The sequence below is a fragment of the Octopus bimaculoides genome, unplaced genomic scaffold (assembly GCF_046866305.1).
Source record: "Octopus bimaculoides isolate indiv1 unplaced genomic scaffold, ASM4686630v1 contig206, whole genome shotgun sequence".
Lineage (NCBI taxonomy): Eukaryota > Metazoa > Mollusca > Cephalopoda > Octopoda > Octopodidae > Octopus > Octopus bimaculoides.
The window spans coordinates 11,522-36,051 of record NW_028315456.1 but is presented as its reverse complement, the minus strand read 5'-3'; the positions used below and the strand labels follow the sequence as shown (position 1 = coordinate 36,051).

The 24,530-nt window shown below is 35.5% G+C and overlaps 1 protein-coding gene across 1 annotated transcript; it reads left to right on the top strand.

The window, feature by feature from the left end:
• The first annotated feature begins 704 nt into the window (after positions 1 to 704).
• LOC149129018 (carbohydrate sulfotransferase 11-like) lies at positions 705 to 12,536 on the top strand. Its single transcript, XM_089346834.1, has 3 exons — positions 705 to 755; positions 9,345 to 10,298; positions 11,057 to 12,536. Exons 2-3 carry the CDS (start codon positions 9,636 to 9,638, stop codon positions 11,390 to 11,392), a joined length of 999 nt encoding a protein of 332 aa, XP_089202960.1. The 5' UTR covers positions 705 to 755; positions 9,345 to 9,635; the 3' UTR covers positions 11,393 to 12,536.
• The last annotated feature ends 11,994 nt before the right edge of the window (positions 12,537 to 24,530 follow it).

The window sequence follows — 24,530 nt, the reverse complement described above, 5'->3', positions numbered from 1 at the left end:
TGTTATGAGCCAATCATAACGGAAATCATATAAAGACAAACATATCATACATTACATTAAATAATAGCAAAATATTGCACCAGTCAGTGAGGTTAATAATGCAGTCAATGAGGTTAAGGGATTAGGAAATGAGAGTCTGGTATCTTCATCAGTACAGCCTTGAGTATTTGTCTGGGATACCACAGATATATTCACTGGACGTGATGTTCCAATCTCTGCATGCTTAAATTAAATGTTCAATTAATTCATAGAGTATTTAGCTAGTTTAATTCTAATTAAGTCTTCAAATGCTTTTAGAATACTTCCTATATATGAAAGCGCAGGCTTCGAAATATTTCTATAATACATCGAAGGTGTTGAATGATGATCTGCGATGAGTGGAAAGAAAGTGGGAGTAAAGTAATATATGTAATTCTACTTTTGTGTAACCTTTCGTTTTGTACAATGTATACTCATATATTTTATATATTACTGACACAGAATATTTCCCTCAATATCTTTTTACATATAGAAGCTATAAGACTGCAATGTTATCTAAGATTTAGTTTAGCGAGATTGGATTAATTTGAAGTAAAATCCTTACCTAACAATATGAAATATCATCTCGTCTGACGTGATACCCACTTTCTTGATTATTCTATTGTGTTCAGCAAATTTGAACTATCGATCTAAATTCCAACAATTCTTATTTATTTTCAGGGTTTTTAGGCAACCCGCTCACTGTTTTACAATTGCCCAGCAGATGGTCACCGAAGGTAATTTTTTTTTTATTTTTCAGCTTTAACTGCATTTCAAATGCACTTACATTTTTCCTTACTCTTGTATTTCAAAAACTACAGGGGCCATGAAGCTTCAAAATATCCAACAATAATAATATCGTCGTGTTTTTTAAATCCTAGATTTGTTTTGACAGTGCATATCTACGACCGACGACCAAACCATACATTTTAAGACGGAAGAGTGTAGTTTAAGGGATATTTGGCAACAATTTCTTATAAATCGTGCAACTACACTGAGGTTCCGTCATTATCTCGAAATATTTGTTGGTTTCAGTGGTAGTGAATTTGTGTAATACGAGATCAGCCCTGATCGAGCTCCACTCAGATAGTCAACCGAAGGACGAGGCGCGTCTCACAGATCCCTGTTCCCAGTTATGTCTTGTTTCCATCTATACTTCGATATGTAATAATAATTGTATAGAGTGTGTGACCTGACCATCTTCCTATATTGCACTCTCTCTGCTGACAAGTCAATATGTGTATACCCATAGATTTTGATGACAGGAACAACGAAGGAGGGCGGGCCATGTAAACCCGGTCAGAATAATCTTATTCAGCTATTATTGGTGAGGTGTATCTCAGGATTGCATGAGCAGCCAGTGAGGCAAGTGACATCGTAGTTATTCCTGTGTATATGTGGTCTAATGTTTTTCTGTGCCTAAACTAAATGGAAGAGATGGTGTTTTGGCATATAGTTTGTTCTAATTTTTCAAAAATTGTATTTATGTACGACCTGGATTTTTGAAGCTAGAGTTTCATGTAATGGGGGGCTGCTATATTGTGCCTTTTGTGGTCCAGGTAGTTCTTCGTTTTTTGTAGTTTTTTTTCGTTTTGTAATTGGTTTGTAGATGTTGTCAGAGAACAACTTACGGTGCATAGCGCATTGTCTTATGTTCTTTATATTTACTGTGGATTATTGTGAAGACACAATATTGCTTGTGCCTCATTGTCGATTGTGTTACGTGAATTTGTGAGTCATTTTGCTTTCATTATTTTGTTTTCTATATAAGGCGGTGAGCTGCTAGAATCGTTAGCTCGCCGAAAAAAATGCATAACGACATTCCATTCCTCTTTACGTTCGAGTTCAAAATTCGCTGTGGTCGACTTTGCCTTTAATCCTTTCATGGTCGACAAAATAAATACCAGTTGGATATGGAGTCGATGTAATTGACTAACCCCTTCCCCCTAAAACATTATTGAATCTTGTATCAAAATCTGAAGCAATTATGATTTCTATAAGTGTTGATTTCTATAAGTGTTCTATGTTGTTGAAGACGTGATGGCTTCTATGTAACTCTTAATAGTTTTGTTTTCTGAGTAAATGTGAGTGTGATGTTCGAATACCTGGATGGTTGTATTATATTCGATGTAAGCTGGCGTTGCTGGTAAGAAAGAAAATAATAGATTTGATAGGTACTACATTAAGTCTGTTTTGAGGAACCAAGTTTCTATGTGATTCGAATATTGTGGAGTACTTGCGTCGCAGTTTCTAATAATAGTTAAATATATGATCGTAATGTTATCTGCCAATAAGGCTGTCTATGTTAAACAGAGGAGTGGAGAGGTTTCTTGAAAAAATGGTAAGAGAACGGATGTGTATCATACACTATTCGGGAAGTGTTGTTCTTTTCTACAACATAAATTTGGCGACCAGCATTTAGTGTTGTTCCTTCAAAAGATGCTGAGCATTTTTTATTTAAGCATACAGCGAAGAATGGAGTCTATGGTTGCTAGAATGGCATGTATTGGGACTCTTTTATTGTTGATGCCGTCATATATTTTCCACGTTGGTTTTGTGTGTGACGGTCTAGAGTATATATCATTTCAATGATAAAGGGAGGGCTATAACATCCCAGATATTTGTGCGTATGTGCGTGCGAGTATGTGTGTATATCTGTGTGTGTGTGTGTGTACATACGCAAAGAATGCTGGCATTGATGGAAATACATCATACCAAGGTACTGTGAATAAAGATAGACTGACCCATGAATATCAAACCTGACTAAGAAACATATGGTAGTCCGAACTCTCCTCTTACAACAAGACAATACCCTGCAATGCCTTTACAGTACCAGATCTGATTCCAGCATTTGGGATACTTGACTGGTCTGTTGAAGAAATCCACACCGTAGACATTAAAACCCGCAAGATTCTAACATCAACTAGAAATATCCACAAAAATAGTGATATCAATAGCTTTACGTAAGAAGTAATAAAGGAGGAAAAGGCTTGAGATCAGTACGGACAGCCTTTCTAATGTCGCATAGTCTGTCTTAGACAACACTTGTAAACAACAGCAGCAGCAGCAGCAAAAGTAAATACATTAACTTAGTGCTGAAAAGTGAAGAAAGCAATATCTTACATGTTGGAAGTGAGCCACTCAGGAAGTACTCTCTGCCTGATGACCTCTCATACAACCCCAAATCAGCCGCACAAGCATACCTCAAAGAAGACCTCGAAGTGAAACACTCAGCATACCAAAACAAAGGGAAATTACTGTGTGGTTGACCGTTATTAAGATAAAATAGCTATAGACCGCTGAGTAAGGGGAGGGAGTAAAGGTAAGGGAGTAGAAAAGTCTATAGTATTCGCGTAAGCGCACCAATCCATACATTCGCCTATATGTATATACTCAAATCCCCCTCGCTTGAAACACACACATTCTCACCCACATACTCGCCAAAAACTATATATATATATATATATATATACATTTACATATATATACCTGCATACACATCCACACACACACGTGCTCAACACCCTCGCACCCATACACATGCACGCAAAAAAAAATTCACAGGGTTAAAAGCCAAATACAGAAGAAAGTGTGAAAAAGCTATAGGGCTAAAACGCGTCTATATGCGCATATTTCCGCATGCACGCACATACATCTATATACGCACGTACCCTCACACACGCACACATTCACAAACGCGCACATAAGGTTCCATGTACACGTCTATAGACGCACAGGTAAAAAGCAGGGTGGAGGGGAGAATACAGAAAAAATATGTGTGGAAAATATACAAATCGTTATCTCTATAAATATGTAAAAAAATAAAAGAGAGATAAAATGCTTATACATAGACACAATATAAAAAGTAAGTCCTATCAGTAAACACAGGAGGACTAAAAGCGTAGCAAATATTTAGCCACATGTGGACATGATCCGAAAAGTTCAGTTCTTGAATTTAGACATGTGGTGGGGTCTAAGCTACCTTTCCAGATGAGCCATCTTCCTATATCACATAGACCGCACCTTCCGCTGCCGCTGGTGTAAGGTTTACACTTGGCTAAGATCTTCCAATGGATGTTGTAACTGACACCGGCATCCGAAACTCGGAGTTTTATCATGGCTACCGAATAAGTGTCACATATTTTTACAGATAAATTCCTCTATTTACATAATATCGAGGTCTCTCTCTTTCTTTTGTTGTCCTGTCTATCAACATATATATATATATATATATATGTATGTATGTATGTATGTATGTATGTATGTACGTACGTATGTCATTGTTCAGTTTTATTTCAAGATTTCTTGCCAATAGAGAAAGAGCCTGTTTCTAACCTAGATCCAAGTCTCTTTCATTGAAACATCAACATCAACAACAGGGTATGTGTGTATGTATGTATGTAAGTTCTCTTCTACTTGTAATTATTTGATATCTTCCTGTAAGGAAGATTCTTGGAATCTAGATGACAAAACAAGCACATATTTTGAACTCGAAAACCTTTTGCAAGTATACATACATACACTCTCCCCACACGTTTTCTATCTCGGATTCACTCAGAACGCACTGATCAACGCGAAGCTATGATAGATAACACTTTCCTAAGTGCCTCGCAATATGATTGAACTGAGCGAAAAGCATATCTTGAACACACAGCGTTGCCATCGTCTATATACAGAAAAACTAAAGTTCTTTGGTTTACATTTGCAATATATAATTAACTGTTTCTTTGTAGAATGATAAACGAGTGTGTAACAAACATGTTCCAGTCATTAATTCGTGTGGCATATATACTCAAGGCAAAGATGAATTTGTAAGATGATGAATTATAGATTTATCTGCGTTGACATTTTATTAGTATTTATTTTATTGACCACAGAAAGAAAAAAAACATTCGACCACCTGAACAATAACTGAACATAAGACAGTTTAAATTAAATCACAAAAAGGAATTTCTGCGTGCAATAATTTACTAGGTCGTTTCTGTAGCAACGCTGCTGGTATAAATATTTGTTAATCATGCACGTAGCTTCACAAATTGTTGAAAGTGAAAGTATGTTTTTAAATCTGTGTTGCGTTGTCTGTGTCTTGAAACACACACACACACACACACATACACACACACACACACACACACACACACACACACACACACACACACACACACAAATACACATAAACAACTAAAGAAACGTGTAGAAGGTGTTTGGGTGTGGTGGTTGTATTCACACATAGCTATTTTTGAAGTTTGTGTTGTGTTGATAGAGTTGCACTTAAAATGCCCACATTTTTAATCAAAACTTGCTTGTTACTATGGTGACAACACTACTTAACTATCTATCCTTCACACACATACACACACACACACTTTCTCTCTTTTTTTTCTCTCGCTCTCTTTTTTTCTCTCTCTCTCTCTCACTGTATTTCTCTGTGAACAACAACTTGTTTTCTTTCCTTTCTTCTATTCAAAGTGAAAGTATCTTTAAGTTTGTGTTGCATTGTCTATATACTGAAATACACACAAATACACATACAAACAAAAAAAACTATATATATTATATATACATATAGCCATTTTGAAATATGTTGCTGCATATTGACAGACTTGCACTCAAAATTCCCATGTTTTAAATTAAAACTTGTTAGTTATTATGGTGACAACAATACCTATCTATCTAGCTTTCACACTTTCACTATCTCTTTCTCTCTTTATTTTTTTCTCTCTCTCTCTCTCACTGTATTTTTTCTTTCAACATCACCTTTTTCTTCTCTCCTTCTAAAAATACGTTGTGACGTGTATATATATTACTTCTCTTCGTCCAAAAATATGTTGTGACGTATATTTTGATTTCTCCTCTTCTTTGCCTCCCTTCTTATAAATGTTGTGGCGGACAGACAGACGGAGATCCGCTTCTGTTTTATAATATAATATTTCTTGTTAAAATGAAAATATATTCTGGAGCTTCTTGTGGTTTATAAGACCAGGATTTTGAGACGTGACAGAAAGGAAAACATCTTATCGAGATAAGATACATATATATCGTTTCATTTATCTGAACTCTAAATAATGAAGTACTAAGATTCATAAAATTAACCATTTTTCTTCCAGTCATTTTTAACATGAAAAATTCTAGAAAAAAATTTTAAACGTCGACCTTGATATGATGATGGTTACTTATACTATTAACAGCAAGTAGAAGAGAGATAGATTCTAATATAAATGTAAAATTTAAGGCAGCAAGCTGGTAGAATCGTTGACACGCCGGGAAAATTACTTAGCGGCATTTCGTCCGTCTTTACGTTCTGAGTTCAAATTCTGCGGTTGTCGACTATACTTTTCATCCTTTAAAGGTCGATAAAATAAGTACCAGTTGAACACTGGAGTTGATGTAATCGACATAACCCCTAACCCGAAATTGCTAGCGTTGTAACAAAATTTGAACCCAAAATAATCGTAAAATTTGAATATGTACTGTATCTGGTTTGTTAAACGATTAGCCTAATTGTTGCTATTCTATCACTCTTGCGTGTATCTAATCAAATGACTGAGTGCAATTAATAAATCCTGTATTCCAGTTATATCATATATTATTCCGACTAAGGACTACACTATTCATGTGCAGGAAACGGAGCCCATTTGATTAGTTTCTAGTCTTTAAGAAGATGTACTCTTTCCTTTTCTTCAGAAAGAGAGAGAGAGAGAGAGAGAGAGAGAGAGAGAGAGAGAGAGAGAGAGAGAAAGAAAGAGGGAGAGAGAGAGTATGAGCTTAAAACTATTTATAATGTATAAAATCTCGAACATGGCTAAATTATTCTGTCGAACTTGCATCACAATGTTAAATAATTACTTAGCTAATTAATTTATTTTTCTCAAAGGAAAGTTTAAGAAGGCTAGAAAATGGAATCAGATGGATTCCATTTTCTGCACACAGATCGTGTTGTGTGGTCTCCATTCTGACTAATACATGATACAACTGGAATACTGAATTTATTAATAATCAAATTCGGTCATTTGATTTTATGCATGCAAGAATTATCAAATTGCACCAACAACCAGCTGTAGTACAAGGTCAAATTTTAAGATTGTATTGAAATTTATCTTTCTCCAACTCATTGTTAATAATATAAGTAACCATCATTGTGCCAGGATTGACATTTGAAAGCGTTTACGAGAATGAGTTCATAAGAATCATCGTGTCTATGGAAATTGCATGAAATTTAGTATTTCACTGTTTACAAACTAATGAGGTCCTGATGTGAATGTTTTATTTTTTCAGTCAGAAAATCCCAGGCTCATTCAGATATTCGTGGGTAACATAGATTATTATCTGAACGATTTTCAGTCATAAATTTTTTTTTAATTGATTTAAGCTCAGTTCTAACATTATCTGTAATAATGCCATGTACTCCTTTGTTACTCAATTAACAATACAATGTACAACATTATTTTGGATAATGTAAAGTGTATGGAATACAAGTAACCTTGTAGTGAAAAGTAAACGATTGGTTTATATGATATGATCGACTATATAACTTCTTATAGTTGCAGTCCAGGATTGGAAATCAGAAATGAGTAACCAACGGGTCCCAATTTTCATCTAGGTCTTCATTCGAATTTATTGTAATCATAACCATTACGTCTCCAAAATCATCTAGTTTCGTAGCTTGTGTTCGATACAAATCATAGAGCGCACTATTGAACATATTAATTGTAGTATTTTGATCATATCCACAAACGACATCCTGTTCTTTAAAAAAGATGACTCTGAGACTAGAAACAAGATATCAGACCTACACTGGAGTTAAACAACAGCAATGACGTTTATCTTATTAATGGATAAGCAAGCGATAAGTAATAAACTGGAAAAACAAAATCCAGAGAATAGCGATTAGTTTGTTGTCCCAAAACATAAAGTAAGGACACTGAACATGTAATGAAGTACATAGTTGTTCAGAAAGTAAGGAATTTCGCAAACATGCAAATTACAAACTACAGAAAGTTTCAAGTGAACATTTCACTATGAGTAATGGATTGTTTTTTTGTTTTTTTTAATCCTATAAGACAATCCACAAGTAAAATTTGATCTTAGAATAATAGGCAGTGCAAAACATAATAGCAGCCTTTTGCTCAGAGATAGAATATTCCCATCCCTCAGACATCAGTGAAATGCATATTCCTTTCTACACTAGGCACAAGGCCCGAAATTTTGGAGGAGGGGACCAGTCGATTAGATCGATCCCAGTACGCAACTGGTACTTAATTTATCAACCTCGAAAGGAGGAAAAGTATAGTCGACCTCGGCGGAATTTGAACTCAGAACGTAACGGCAGACAAAATCTCACAACGTAAAGACAGACGAAATGCCGCTAAGCATTTCGCCCGGCGCGCTAACGTTTCTTATTTCTTTATTGCCCACACGGGGCTAACCATAGAGGGGACAAACAAGGACAGACAAAGGGATTAAGTCGATTCCACCGACTCCAGTGCGTAACTGGTACTTAATTTATCGACCCCGAAAAGATGAAAGGCAAAGTCGACCTCGGCGGAATTTGAACTCAGAGCGTAACGGCAGACGAAATCCCGCTAAGCATTTCGCCCGACGTGCTAACGTTTCTGCCAGCTCGTCCCCTTTAATGAAATACATATTACGACTGAAATGATATGAGAATGGAGCTTTGTTTTCCCTGCTCTCATCAATAACTTACTTTAAATTCTCTCTGATATATGTGTGTGTGTGTGTGTGTGTGTGTGTGTGTGTGTGTGTGTGTGTGTGTGTGTGTGTGTGTGTGTGTGTGTGTGTGTGTGTGTGTGTGTGTGTGTGTGTGTATGTGTGTGTGTGTGTGTGTGTGTGTGTGTGTGTGTGTGTGTGTGAGAGTAAATTTAGATATACGGAAATGGAGCATTGTCTGCTAATAAAGGCAGAAGGAAGTGAGTGGGATGATGCACATTAAGCACAGTTCTATTATATATATTTTTTTTTGTCTTTATCTTTTACTTTTATATTCATGTTTTGTTGTTATTATTTATTTTGAAATTGTTTAAAGTTTCTTTTAAACTCTCTTTAACTTCAGGAAAGAAAACTAAAAACTTATTTCTCTGCTTGCAGGAAATATATTAGACAAAGACCTTTACAATCTTAAATGTTTTACATTCACTCAGTATGTATACCCTCATGTTTATCACTAACAATTTTATAGACAATCAAATAAATTGTGTATGTAAGTGTGTCTATGTGTATTTCCGCAATTATGCTGATAATGTGCTACTTTTTTTTTCTGTCTATACATTGGAAAAGGATTTAGTTTTGACTCTTGATTCTATCAACAGATCATTGCAGGATCGGCGACAATCCCAAGAGAGTTAACTAACACATATCAACTGAAGCTCAGGGAAACAATTAATAGCAAATCATTTCAAACAAATCCCATCAAGGAGAAACTACTAACAAAAACACCACATTTACTATCAAAAGGCCTTAAATTTTCAAGAAATTTAGCCAACAAAAGAAAAGGGCTATTTTCATCGAACGCAACGAGAGAGCAAAACTTTAAACGGAAACAATTATTAAATGGTCAATGTCAGCGACGTGGTCTCAGACACCCTCCACTTAATTATCTGATGCTTGTGAACCACCAACATAAAATGGTATTCTGCTACATCCCTAAAGTTGGTTGCACATTCTTTAAACGCCTTATGTTGATTCTCAATGGGAAATATCCGAATGTTTCTAGTCCGTATGATATAGCACCAACCAAAATACACGTGTTGCCAATAGATCTCCTTTCGACTCATCCCAGAGAAAATGCCGCAGTCTTGAGGGCTTACAAGAAAGTAGTTTTTGTCCGGGATCCTTATACACGCCTTTTTTCAGGTTATCTCGACAAAATGTTTATGCCACGACAAATGTTTAAAACCCTGTGTACTTATATTATTAAAACTTTCAGGAAAAGTGTGGTTAAAAATTCAAGTATTACATGTCCTCTTGATGTAACTTTTGAAGAATTTTTGCGTTATGTTATCCATTCAAATCAGAACAATGTAAAAAAAAATTATCATTTTGGTATGATGCATGATCTGTGTGGTACCTGTGATATCAAGTATGATATCATAGGGAAACTCGAGACTTTTGTCCCTGATTTGAATTTAATGTTTGAAGAAATTGGTGAAAGTCATAGAATGCCAGTCGAAAATTTGGTAACTGAAAGGGTTGAAGATGATCTTACAGCTGTCGTTGACTACGCCTTTCATACCAAGAAGAATACATGTATGGATTTCTCGCAAGTAAGTGACAAGCCTTGTATATCTTTACTTGAAAATAGTGACCTACTTAAATAATCCGCCGCAAATTAAGTAATGAATTGGTTTACTTTCTTTTTTAATTAGCGAGAGTATCATAGGCTAAAGGCAAGCTCACAAAAAGCTGCATCTGTAAGCTGTTTTTATCCTTGTTTACTGGCACACAAAATCATTAAAAGCATGAATGAGAAGCAGTTTCATTTCCTACTGTGCCCTAAAATCGGCACTTTTTATTATTTAATAAATTCCCATTTTACATATAGAGATGGCCATTATGTTCAGTTGATCACTCTGTAACAATAGTTAAGCTACCGAGAAAACTAGGATGCAACCCAATTTCAACTTAGACCACTCTGCTACTAATGGTTGTATAAAAATCTGAGTTCTAATGTGTGCACCTTTTTCTTGTTTAAATATAAGCCATTGTGCTTAGTAAAAATGTTTAATTGATGTTGTTGTCAATGTTCGTATTCTTCAATATACGCACTATTAGGGCGGCGAACTGGTGGAACCTTTAAGCACGTCGGGAAGATTGCTATGCGGCATTTCGTCCGTCTATGTTCAAACTCCGTCAAGGTCGATTTTGCCTTTCATGTTTTAGAGGTCGATAAAATAAGCACCAGTTGAGTGTGGAGTCGATGTAATCGACTTAGCCCCTTGCCCGAAATTTCTAGCCTTGTGCCAAAATTTGAAACCAATATAATATTCTCTATTTATTATACTCATGTTTCTTAAATTTTCAGATTTTGCGCCGCACATGGCGAAGAGCTCAGATTCGAGGATTCGTCAGTATGGATTTAGATTTCCCTTTTACCAATAACCAGACATTATTTGTAACTCAACAAGAATTTTTCGATACTATTAAAGATGCCAGTCTGGTTTCAAGAAATGATAAAAGTTTAAAAGTCATCAAAAGTGAAGCAATGTCTTACGCTTATAGTACAGTACCGATGGATGTTTTAAATCAATTAGAGGTTCTTCTAAAAGATGACTGTTTACAATTTGGATACGACACAAGGCCAAAACATGTATTCGAAGCCAATCAACGAACATGGAATTTTAATTATTTTGATGTTTGAGATATAGACATTTAAAATGAAGCACAATTTATTAATAATTTTGAGGGTATTTATGGTTTTGCTTTTGCGTATATGTTGTTGTTCTTGTTTAGCACTGCATCACCTTCATTGAACTCATATAAAGACATCACGCCAGGGACGATTACATCATTAGTTTTCTAAACCAGGCCTACAGTGTCTATCTACTGTTTCATGTTTTAGACGGTTGGATATGATGTGAGAGAGATATAGCTCTTACTTCTAGAAGGCGACCGCATACGTGTTTTAAAGTATTTTATTTATACTATGTAAGGGTACACGCCATACACATTTCTGAGCGACATGTGATAAACATTTCTGAGCGACATACATCATTGTTTTACCGCAGCTTCAGTCTCGCTGTGTATTCTACCTCTGCAGCATCATGGATACAACTCAGTGAGTTGAAAGATGATGCTCCGATATATATATGATCTATGAAAGTTTCTCTTAAGTATATTTCTATATAACATACAATCATATAATGCTAAGTATAAATATTGATATAAAATGTACATATATAATAGGGAATGTTGAAAATAAATAATACTAGACTGAAAAAATTACGAAACGGCTGTAATCATAGAGAAATCATATGGAAGTAATAAATCTGTATTCACTTCTTATGCATCCTGATTATATGATTATATCGTGATGATGGACTGATTTTATTAAGAAATTTGAACAGTCATAGGTATGATAAATTTATGGAAAATTTGATTAAATAATTTCAGGAAAATAGAAGACACTAACCTTATTGCAGTTAATCTTTTAGACACAGCCTTGAAATTAGATAATACTTGATTAACTTGTTGATATTTTTCCAGCCTTATAATTTAAGGTCTAAGGAAGATAACTCTTTTAACTTTTATTACTTTCTACATTTTAGTTTTGCCTTTTTTTTTTTTTTTTGCTTTTCGTTTTCCGTTTTTTTAACCTGACGTGTTTTGTATATCCTGTCTTCTCAGCTTTTTCGCGTTTCTTCTCTCATCCAATTTTTTAGTTCGTTATGATATGTGGTTTGTGTTTGATGAATATGCTTGAAATATTTCTCAACATATTGATACTATTAGTAGCACTTAAAGACATGTATTGTCCTTTAAATAAATATTTATCTCTCACCAGATAGAGTACTTATTTTGTTGATCTTTCTGTCTCAGAACAGTATATTATGATACACACACACACATACACTCGTGCATACATGCAACTATACATATGCGCACACATGCTTATGTGCTCACACGCACACACAAATATATATATATATATATATTAATAAATCTCGGGATAGCAAAAAAAATTTTGAAATTCTATTTGCTACCAGTGGTCTAGCGAGAAGAAAAAAAACTCGTCAATAGAGTATATATTATTCATATAAATACAGTGTACATTTAAACACATCAGAGAGCTGTCCATAATAGGACATCTAACCCGCTAGAATGAGCAGTCAAAACTCCAAACCACAATTAGGGATAATTTCGAAAGGGACTGAAAAATAAAAACATTTACCATCTATTAACATTTATGTTAATCTTGGCTTTTCCGCTGATGATAGCTTGTCTTGCAAAGTATTATTCTATTTCGCTAAAAATAGCTTGAAACCATGGTTCGGAAAATAGATGGTAAATGTTTTTATTTTTCATTCCCTTTCGAAATTATCCCTAATTGTAGTTTAGAGTTTTGACTGCTCCTTCTAGCGGGTTAGATGTCCTATTATGGACATTTCTCTGATGTGTTTAAATGTACACTGTATATATATATATATATATATATATATATATATATATATATATATATATATATATATATATATATATATATATATATATATATATATGGGAGAATGTACGAAAAAACAACAACAGACGAGGCCAGGTGGTGTAAATAACAAAAGGATGTATTAGTATGACGCTCGGGAATACGGAAAGTCTTTGACGTTTCGAGCTACGCTCTTCAACAGAAAGAATACGGAGACAAGGAGAAAAACACGGAGAAAAAAATTGAATAGTGTTCAGTCAACGGTCATGCGATATCACTGGTGCCAAGCTGTATCAGCCTTTGCCTTCCCCTTGGATAACATCGGTGGAGATGGGAAGTTAGGCAACTGCTGGTCTTCTATAAACAACCTTGCCTGGACTTGTGCGTCGGTGTGGGGGGGGGAGTAACTTTCTAGGTGCAATCCCACGGTCATTCATGACCGAATGGGGTCACCCTATATATATATATATATATATATATATATATATATATTATTCGACGGGGCTATGTGAGCGTATGATGGTAACCAGGTGTGTGAAGATGCAGAGTTACATATATTGAGAAAAAAACACACACACACACACACACACACAAACACATATATACACACACACACAAACTCACGCATCCAGGTGTGCTCGAACATGACAGGCTACGTATTGTATTTTGTCAATTCTGGAAGGATTAAAATTGAAGTCACCCTCTAACAGATATTACACTAAAATATAACACAGTGGACTTAAACACTGCATGTCATTGTCTCTGCCAACCTACCATAACAGCCATTTCTAATACAGGTACGAATAAATGGGTGTTGATTTTTATATATTTTAACTCTAGAAAGTTGATGGACAAAGTAGAAATCCGGTGGCATTTGAACATCAAATATAAAGCGTCACAACTCAACAACGTATTTCATTCCGTCTGATAATCTACGTATTCTTTTAATCCGATATGCTATTAAAATTGATTGAACATTGTTTAGAATTTATTTTATGTAAGACTATAACCATTTATAGTTGTGGATTGATAACATTTGAAAAATATATCGCATATGTGATACATTTGAATAAAACCCAAAATAAAGAAATTGTGTGTGTGTGTGTGTGTGAGAGAGAGAGAGAGAGAGAGAGAGAGAGAGAGAGAGAGAGAGAGAGAGAGAAAGAGAGAGAGAGAGACCGACAGACAGACAGATTATAAATGTTCGTACATATTTTATGAATTATATATATTTGGAGTGTTATATAGAATCTCATTCGAAAATATTATTGAACAATAAAAGTCATTATCTAAAAACTAAACCATAAATATGAATAATATATCGCATTAATTTGTATACAGTCGCAAAAATTACTTTTCTATGCAGTCAAAAATTTGCCGGGAGGTATAGTGAATTTCATCGTCCTAGTCACTCACCAACCAAACGAAGAATAAAAGTAAATTAGCATTCGGTCGAAATTCAATTTCAGAACACAAAGGGAAATAACTCCATACTGCAAACCAATAATTCCTGTAACTCATTTCTGTAACTACAAAGCCGTATCTTAATAAATAATAATTTCTATTATAGACACAAGCCAAAAATAGTAGTAGTGGAAATTGTCTTTGAAGTTTTCGTTAGTAATTTACTTGTAATTTATTTTATCAACACACATAGAGTAATTGTTAGATTTTACAGAGTGTTAACATTTGTCACCCGCCCCGCCGATATATTTCTACCATTTTACGAATGGCCAGGCTCTAGTATAGGATTTTATCGTTAAAATTTATGAGCAATAAACTGGTTTATACTTCTACAATGCACAAAATATTTTAACTTTATTTTTTATTCAATTCCTTATAATATTTAATTATAAAAATATAATAGAACTTTTTTAAACATCGAATATCTATGGTGGTTCAGTAGAGTAAAATATGAATTAAAGAGGTCCATAGGCAAAACGTGGTTGAATCACTGCTCTTTGAATTCTCCTCTTCCTTACAATCTTAAAACTCTTTCCATTTTGTTAACAATTTGTACCTAACATCTTCCAATGCACACCATCAGTAATTTCTTTGGATTACACTTCTCCAAGTGAAATTTAACCCCTTGTGGGCAATAAAGAAATAGATATCAGAGGTGAAATGAATTCTCAAAGCAATGTCATTTTCAGAAATTATATCATCCCAGAAATATACTACAACTGCAGGAACGGCGAGCTAGCAGAATCGTTAGCACGTCGGGCAAAAATGCTTAGTGTCCTGAGTTTAAATTCCACCGAGGTTGATTTTGCTTTTCGTCTTTTCAGGGTCCATAAAATAATTACCAATTGAGCACTGGGATCGATGTAATTGCCTTACACCCCACCACCGAAATTTCTGGCGTTATGCTAAAATTTGAAACTAATATTAGAAGTAAAATGGTGTTAATAGTCCCTTTACTGATTGATATGTAGATAAATAATTGTTTCTTAGAGTTGAAAGTACGACTAGAGTATTACGTGAAAATATAATGTAACTTTAAAACGACTATGAACTACACATAAACTTATTTCAGAGACTACTAAGATAATATGATGAACTTCCATTCAATCTCAACGATGGACGCTCCATTGCTTGACCATTCCAAAAATTAATGCTTAAGCGATTGGATATTTCTCGGGCACATGTACTCATAACGTAGTTCTCAGACTGAATCATCAACAGGAGGCTGGTTCTTGGAGCTTGTTACATTATCAATCCACAGATAAATAGAAAGAAAAGAAAGCTGGGAATCGCTTCCATCACTGGAGTGATATTGAATATATCAACTCCTGAAGAATGAAAAGCAAACAAGATCTCAGCAGAACTTGATCTCAAAGTGCAGAAAACCGGAACGATGTCATTAGGAATTCAAGCAAATGGCTTGAAGTTTCCACTAATTCGCCAGTTTTAAAATAAGATTAACAGCATTTCAAAGGTAACATTACGCTGTACAACAATGATTTTGCTACAGAGAAGAGATCATCATTTTCTGGAACAGTTTTTATCATAGATAATGAAAATGAACTCCGATTTTCATGGAATCACTCCAGTGTTTCGTAAAATAGGCCGTCACTAAACGGTATGTTTTTGCTAGAAAGTGGATCGTTTTCTGTAAAAATAACATTTTTCATAGAATTAAAATAAGTTGTCTGCAAAATGGGTTGTTATCAATAGTAAATACGTTACTTGCGTCTTTTATAAAAGGAAGAATAATACAATATTTATGTTTCTTTCTATGTATAGCATCAGATCTATCTCTCTGTAGAAACCAACAAAAGTCAGCAAGCATGGCGGGACTCCACTTCCCCTCAGATCGAGTGGAATCTCTCACCGTGTTTGTCGCTCATGCCTGCTGCATTCTGAGGAAATAAAGCTAGATGCGAATGCGAATAGCGAACTTTTAACGACATAATGATTTAACACCCTAATGATTTGTACGAATCAATGAACTTTTCTACAAGTACTTCATAGCTGGGTGCTCTGTACTTCCCAAGTAGACTATTACATACGTTTCTGAAACTTTGCCATGCATTCTATTCCAACACATTCAAGGTGTTTTCAAAATTATCGTTTGTCAAAAGGTGCCGAATTTGGGGACCGACAAACACACCTTCTTTCATTTTCGCATAGCTTAGTATGGGAAAATTAGTTTTCAAGTACAAAAATAGTGGCTCTTCTAGATTTAACTTCTTAACAAACTGTTTGATAGGGTCTAATTTAATATGCAATGGAGGCAAAATTATTTTCTCCTTAAGAACTAGTAGTTCACGTATAACGTTATGTGAACCTATTTCTTATTCATTTCTCAATGGCCATTCACTACGGATATAATGCTCTTCCCTCGGCATGGCTGTCTTATTGACACAAAAAGCACATGTACTTAGTAAACCCAGCCTGCAAGCCACTTACAATCGCTACAACTTTCAAGTTAGCACAAATCAGCCATTACACTCATTATATATTATACAACCTAATATGAACGATAAATTTTCATACGTTTCCTTTAGAACAACAGAATGAGCTACAGGAACTGACGGAAGTTTATTACCTATGTGCGGTAGCACAGCTTTAGTACTATAAACCTAAGAGTCTCGGAATAGCCTCACTCACTAGGGTCGTAATTTAAGCCAAGCTCCTCAAATAATCCCGGTATGTCGTTACAATAACACAAGCTGCCATCCATTTCAAATTTTTCTATTAAACCATCTGGACGATTTCGAAATTTTGTGATGCTGACATCTTGAGTTTCCAAGTTTCTTTCCTTTAACCTAGAAGACAGTAACTCGCTCTGCATTTTCGTTAATCTCAAATCTCGAACAAGATCGTTTAACTCATCCTGTGCTAGGGGTTCCGGTCCGGACTAATCTGATGTAGGCACATACAGCTCATCTTCTTCACAATTCTCTTCTGATTCACTAGTATCGGATAAAACCATTTTCACGGGTACCGCAGGTATCGGAATGCCGGCCGAATGAGGTACAGACCGAATGGCGGATTTTAGATTCGGATACACTACCGACGACGCACACTTCGTTGTTATGCCTGTTAAGAAAATAAATTATATTATAGCATTTCCTATATTTAATGTATCGAATAAAAATAAATATATTTAGATAAATATATGCTAAGTTTACTGCAAATAAAAACACACCTTTAACATCTACAAGATAGAAATAGTAGTCAGAATGGTGGTCTTGTGGATCATGCCAATTCATTGGAATACCAAACTGTATACTTTATGACTTTCCCAAAGACCATTTTGAAAGACCACTGGTACATACTGTGTAACAGATATGTGGTGCCCAACTTTTATCTTCGTCTCCTATCTTGACTCAAAAATATAGATAATACTGCCTTTTTTTTTTTTTTTACCAATGGCCTAATAATTCTTGAATTCTTCTGGAATTTCAAAGCACTACAGATATAACAAAATTTGTCTGGGTGATTTCTACACTGCCCTCTTGACATTTTAATGCAATTTTTATTCAAATTAAAGATTTGATTAAATATTTATAGGTATTTTATAGGATTTTTTTTCTCTGAAAATCTGAAAAATAAAACATTAAAATTATAAAAATACCCTAATATTAAAAAGCCGAATTACCATAAACTAGAGTCAGTGTGTGAGAAACGGTTGCCATTTCCGTGATCTACGCATAAAATTATCCTAGAAAACGTTATTCTCATCTCTGTAGTTGAAATAATGTTCATTTTTGTAGTATAGTGTTTTCAGCAAAAATGGTGCAAGGGAGACAACTCTGTATTTTTTTCCTCTCCTTACACTTTATAGTGAGTAGATCTAAATGTTTTGTTTCTGTTTCTGTTTTAGATAACACTTCATGTCATATCTAATTAGCAGAAATAGTAGAACACTATATTTTATTAATCACATGCAGTATTTAGTGAAATTACATTCTAGGTTCAAATCCAGCTGAAAGAACTTTTCATAAAATTTCTCCAGGATGCATAGAACAATTTAATTGATTATCCCCTTCAAGAAAATTTAGCGCACACATCCATCAATGCTATTATTATAATAAAAGAAATCATCATTATTATAATTGAAAGATATTTTTAAGATAGTAGTAGTAGTTGTTGTTGTAGTGGTAGTAGTAGTAGTAAGTCATTCGTCTGTATCGCCTCCAGTGCTTTAATAGGTACCAGTTCACCACTGTAATCGGCATACCTCACCTCTCCCTAAATTTACTAGCTCTTCTCCAAACTTTGAAACCATTATTATCATCATTATTATTATTATTATTATTATTATTATTATTATTATTATTATTATTATTATTATTACCTCTGCCTTAGCGAAGGCGGAGGTGTTTTCAGTCGTGTTTGGGATCTTTTCAATCTGACCGACAGATTTTTTAAAATTATTTTTTTTAACTAATTGTTAACTAATTTTAATTATTTTAACTAATTTTAATTATTCTTTTAAAACAAATTTTAACTAATCTTAATTATTTTATTTTTAACATAGCCGCAGGAGTGGTTGTGTGGTAGATAGCTATAGCCGCAGGAGTGGCTGTGTGGTAAGTAGCTTGCTTACCAACCACATGGTTCTGGGTTCAGTCCCACTGGGTGGCACTTTGGGCAAGTGTTTTCTACTATGGCCTCGGGCCGACCAAAGCCTTGTGAGTGGAGTTGATAGACGGAAACTGGAAGAAGCCCGTCGTATATGTATATATATGTGTGTGTGTGTGTGTATGTCTGTGTGTCTGTTTGTCCCCCAACATCGCTTGACAACCGATGCTGGTGTGTTTACGTCCCAGGAACCTAGCGGTTCGGCAAAACAGACCGATAGAATAAGTACTAATTTTTGAGAGCGGTCGGGTTCATTTTTAGTATTCTCGTTTGTGAGAGCAGTCGAGTTTATTTCAGATATTCTCATTTTAAAAATAATCTCCGGCTAATCATTGAGAAGACGTTAGCGTTGCCTTGGCGGAAGTTTGCGCTCTGTGAATGCTCTTGTTATTATTATCATCATCATTTTCATCATCATTCAGTTCTGCTTCCATTTCTTGCCGAGTGTCTTCCTGGTACCTACAGAAGAGAAACTCACTGTATACATTGGTAGGCAATTAAAATAAACAACAGATTGTTCATTTACAGAGTCATGTGATAGAGAAAAAAGGGCAAAAAGATAGAGAGAAAAAATAAAAAATAAAAAAGTAAACAAAGAAAATAAAGAGGGTAAAAGGAACAAAAATTCACAGCGACGATGCTCTTCTCAGTACGTGTGACGTACCAGTTTAAACAATCTTCTGCACTTCCTGCATGTATCGTAAGCCAGGGATCTATTATTAGTATTATTATTATTATTATTATTATTATTATTGAGTGAGAGAGGAGTGCATTCCATCAAAGTGACACTTGAGTTAAATATACGAAGCCCAGTATACCCATCATGACTTCCCGTCTTTTAAGGGTGCACCAGGCACATGCATCACAGTCATATGTGCGCGACATGATGATCTCATATCAAGATAAACAGTGCATGACCTCGCAGGTGGGGCCCAGTTAGAATTTTCTTCGGGTTGAGTAGCCATCCCGCTCAAAACGTCCCTGAGTAAGGGTCGTTTAAGGATGTTGAACTAGACACCCATGTTTCCAGAGGTGAATTATCCAAACCCCAAAGAATTCCTCTCAACACATGGCTGAGAGATGCATATATTATCAGCCACCAAGGGACATGCTCAACTGGTTAAGGTAAAACAACTGACAAGCAAATCTGTGGTATTAAACAGTTAAGATCAGAAACCATGAGAGTCACTGTCTTATTATTGTTATTACTGTTATCGCGTATAGGGCGGATCCGGTCATCAGCCGAGTCCATCGTGAAGATCGCCCCGCCGCTTTCCTTTCTTTGACCGGGAAGGAAATGCAGCTTTCCTCTGTCTGGTGGCTATGACGAAAGAAGTAGTGTGGTAGACGAGACTGAAAGGACTGAAGACAGATACTTTCCCAATTTGTCGTGTCCGGCCCTTGTGGCCAATAAAAGTATTATTATTATTATTATTGTTATTATTATTATTATTATTATTATTATTATTATTATTATTATTATCATCATTATTATTATTATTATTATTATTATTATTATTATTATTATTATTAAGGCAGCGAAGTGACAGAATTATTACAACGACCGACGAAACCCGTAGCGGTGTTTCATCTGCAGCTACGTTCTGAGTTCAAATTCTGCCGAGGTTGTCTTTGCTTTCATCCTTTTGAGGTCGATAAATTAAGTACCAGTGAAACACTGGGGTTGATGTAATCGACTAGTACCTTCTCCCAAAATGTCAGGCCTTGTGCATATAGTAGAAAGGCCTGTTATTGTTATTAAGGCAGTGAGTTGGCAGAATCGTTAGCACGCTGGACGAAATGCTCAGAGGTATTTCGCCCGTCGCTACGTTCTGAGTTCAAATCCCGCCGAGATCGGCTTTGCCTTTCATCCTTTCGGGTTCGATAAACTAAGTACCAGTTGAGTACTGGAAAACGATATAATCGACTATCCTCCTTCCCCTAAATTTCAGGCTTTGTGCCTATTGTACAAAGGATTATTATTATTATTATTATAATCATTATTATGTCGTTAGCATGCTGAGCGAGATGCTTAGCAGTATTTCGTCTGCCGTAAGGTTCTGAGTTCAAATACCGCCGATGTCGATTTTGCCTTTCATCTTTTCGGAGTCGATAAAATAAGTACCAGTTGAACACTGGCGTCGATGTAACACCACAAAATGATTACACCGGCAAACACAAAAACGTGGTCCAACAAGCAATCCCCGACGAAGCCGCTTGAACTGCTAGTAATATACAAATCCCCATTGAATCATATTCTGTCATCTTAAATATAGAAGTAGTCTCTGATATACGAAAAGCTGAGTTATTCATAGGTCTGTTCAATCAAGGCTGACCTTGGGTCAAACAACATAACACGTTCGCATGCATGCACACACGCGCGCGTGTCTGTAAATCACCTGCGAATGTTGTTTTATACTTAACAACTTTTTCAGTAATCTACAGCCAACAACTTATTTACTTGCGTAGCCATCACATTGCAATTTTTGTGAACATGCTTTATTTTCCCATAGTTACGACCCCAACCGGTCAAGTAACAGGACAAATATCAGCTCTGAGACCTACAAGTATATCAAAATACCATATGAAGTTAACCTTGAATCACAGAACACTATCTTACATATTAGAAATTTGGCAAGAGAACATTATGAATGTATGGATCAGGAGGCTTGTTCATCCATGAGTTTAGCCGGATATCATAGTAAACTGTCTCCGAGTGGTTTTGTAGTAGTTGGGCAGCAGACATGCATATGTCCTTCAATCCCTCCTGTACTACACTAATTTCTTGGCTTTCCTCATATCTGTCCCTCGAAACTATTGATAATCATCTCTTTCAGTTAGAAATTATTTAATCTTAAAGACTGAAATGCCCAGTCATCAAATAATATACAGCTTTGATGGTATGGAAGCATGTAAATATTTGATTACAGCCATCAAGTGTAAATCTGCGTGCCTACCTCATTTCTTGCTTCACCTGGTAGTGCTGAATGCATTTCTCCTCCGTATTTTCATTTCTACTCCAATCAACTTTTAATTCATCTTCGATTGATATTTGAACCGCTTCTTTGGTCCTCCAGCCAGGCGCTAGCCATAATGTAGCTGAGCGCACAGGATTGTGCAGATGATACTCGAACCAGACATGCACATTACATGTTTGAACTATCTCAGTTGATGTCAATATTACGTAAATTCAATTGTTGCCGACATTGAACCGATGAAGACTTTGTATGCATAATCCCATCTTAGCAGGAGTAATCCCATCTTGGCATCTTCCAGAGTCTTACTGTATCCGCTAGATGTAGTTCATGTCTCACACCCACACAGCACAATGGAAATACAGATTGACATTGACGAGGTTCTTGGTATAGGTACTGAGATGATTATATGGAGGAGAAATGCATTCAGCACTACCAGGAGAAGCAAGAAATGAGGTAGGTACGCAGATTTACACTTGATGGCTGTAACCAAATGTTTACATGCTTCCATACCAGCAAAGCTGTATATTATTTGATGACTGGGCATTTCAATCTTTAAGATTAAATCATTTCTAACTGAAAGAGAGGATTATCAATAGTTTCGAGGGATAATAGTATCATTGTATCTAAGTTCTTTGGGGGAGTGTACTGTGACTCTGATATGATGTTTACTAGTATTGAGAAAATTAGCCCAATTTTTAGTAAAACTTTGACCAAGACATTCTCAGCAATGATCATAGGTCTTTGCAGGGCCTCTCAGACGAGCAAAAGAGAGTGAGAGGCATCTTTAGGTCATGGATCTGACTTGAATGCATGCAAGAGAGGACTCCATAAAAAGTACTTAAGGTGCCTGATGGTGGCGATAAGCAAGGCAACAGATTAAGTTTAATGCCAATATTATAAGGCGGTGAGCTAGCAGAAACGTTAGCTCGCCGGGCGAAATGCTTAGCGGTATGTTGTCTGTCTTTACGTTCTGAGTTCAAGTTTAGCCGAGGTCGACTTTGCCTTTCATCCTTTCGGAGTCGATAAATTAAGTACCAGTTGCATACTGAGGTCGATCTAATCGACTGGCCCCCTCCCACAAAATTTCGGGCCTTGTGCCTAGAGTAGAAAATAATATTATAAGGATACAAAGAGCCAAGGTATTCCGTTGGTGATCTTCTGACAGCCCACCACCCTTGACTAGCAAATGATCTACGAGGGATGCTGAAAAGTTTATGGCTTTAAGTTTATGGCGAAAGGCGTGGTTGGAGACCCAAACTTCCGAGTTCTTTTACAGGGCTTAGAAAAACTGAAGGGCTGCAGCAACAAGTGTGTGAATCTGAGAGGGGAACATGTTGAATAAAATCATAATTAACTGATCCTCCTATATTTTCTGTTACTCAAAGCCAAGAACTTTTCAGCGCTTCCTCGTATCGACCCCAGAGGGATAAAAGGTAACGTTGATTCAGAATCCTAAATACCAGCCTTTTGCCAATAAACTTACCTTATTACATATAAGTTGTATAAATTACAATATGCATTGATAATATACTGTAAACGAAACTTTGGACAAAAATATTTTCAACAATCATTGCTCTGACGTGCTGTGAGAAGGCAGTATTGAAATACATGCAAGTTTTATACTTGACTTCGCCCTATTATTAGGCAATTCAACGATGGATGCCTAACATGACTGACTTCAGGAATGGAGTGTATTTCCGTGCTGTAGCTATCATAGGATTAGATCCCAGCACTCAAAGTTGTCAAATAACCAAGCTCTACTTTATATGGTACCTATATACAACTAGCAAAGAAGGATGATGGGTTAAATGTCAGACCATAAAAATAATTATCGTAATCAAACCTCATTTAATTATTACATGAAACCTTGTGAAGAGAAGAATTATTACATGAAACTTTGAAGAGAAGAAATCGAATAAGTGGTATTCTTTCTTTTTGATGGCTCCAAAGACGGCGGGTTGTTAATGGAAGCAGAACTCTTATAAAGCCAGTTTAACTGAACGCAACGCCCCATACTCCGACACTTGCTACGGAAAAGCCATAGGAATTTTGTAAACATTTTCTCTTAGAGGCATATTTATGGACATTTATAGATTTACAAAGGAAAACTTAATTTACGACAAAAAAAATGATTCGATTCTATTTAATATTACTACCAAAGAAACGTTATTAAATGACTTTAAAATGGTTGTGCTTAAAATTACAATTTCCAGTGAAACCTTACATAATGTAATCAAATTTTGTATTGCACACAAATTAAATTCAAGAAATTGCCATTCATTTTATTA

What these genes read in the sequence shown, in the direction of transcription:
- LOC149129018 (XM_089346834.1), top strand. Translation starts at nt 9,636, where the DNA reads ATGCTTGTGAACCACCAACATAAAATGGTATTCTGCTACATCCCTAAA. An exon ending in CATGTATGGATTTCTCGCAA is followed by an intron (nt 10,299 to 11,056) that starts GTAAGTGACAAG and finishes TTAAATTTTCAG; the next exon opens with ATTTTGCGCCGCACATGGCG.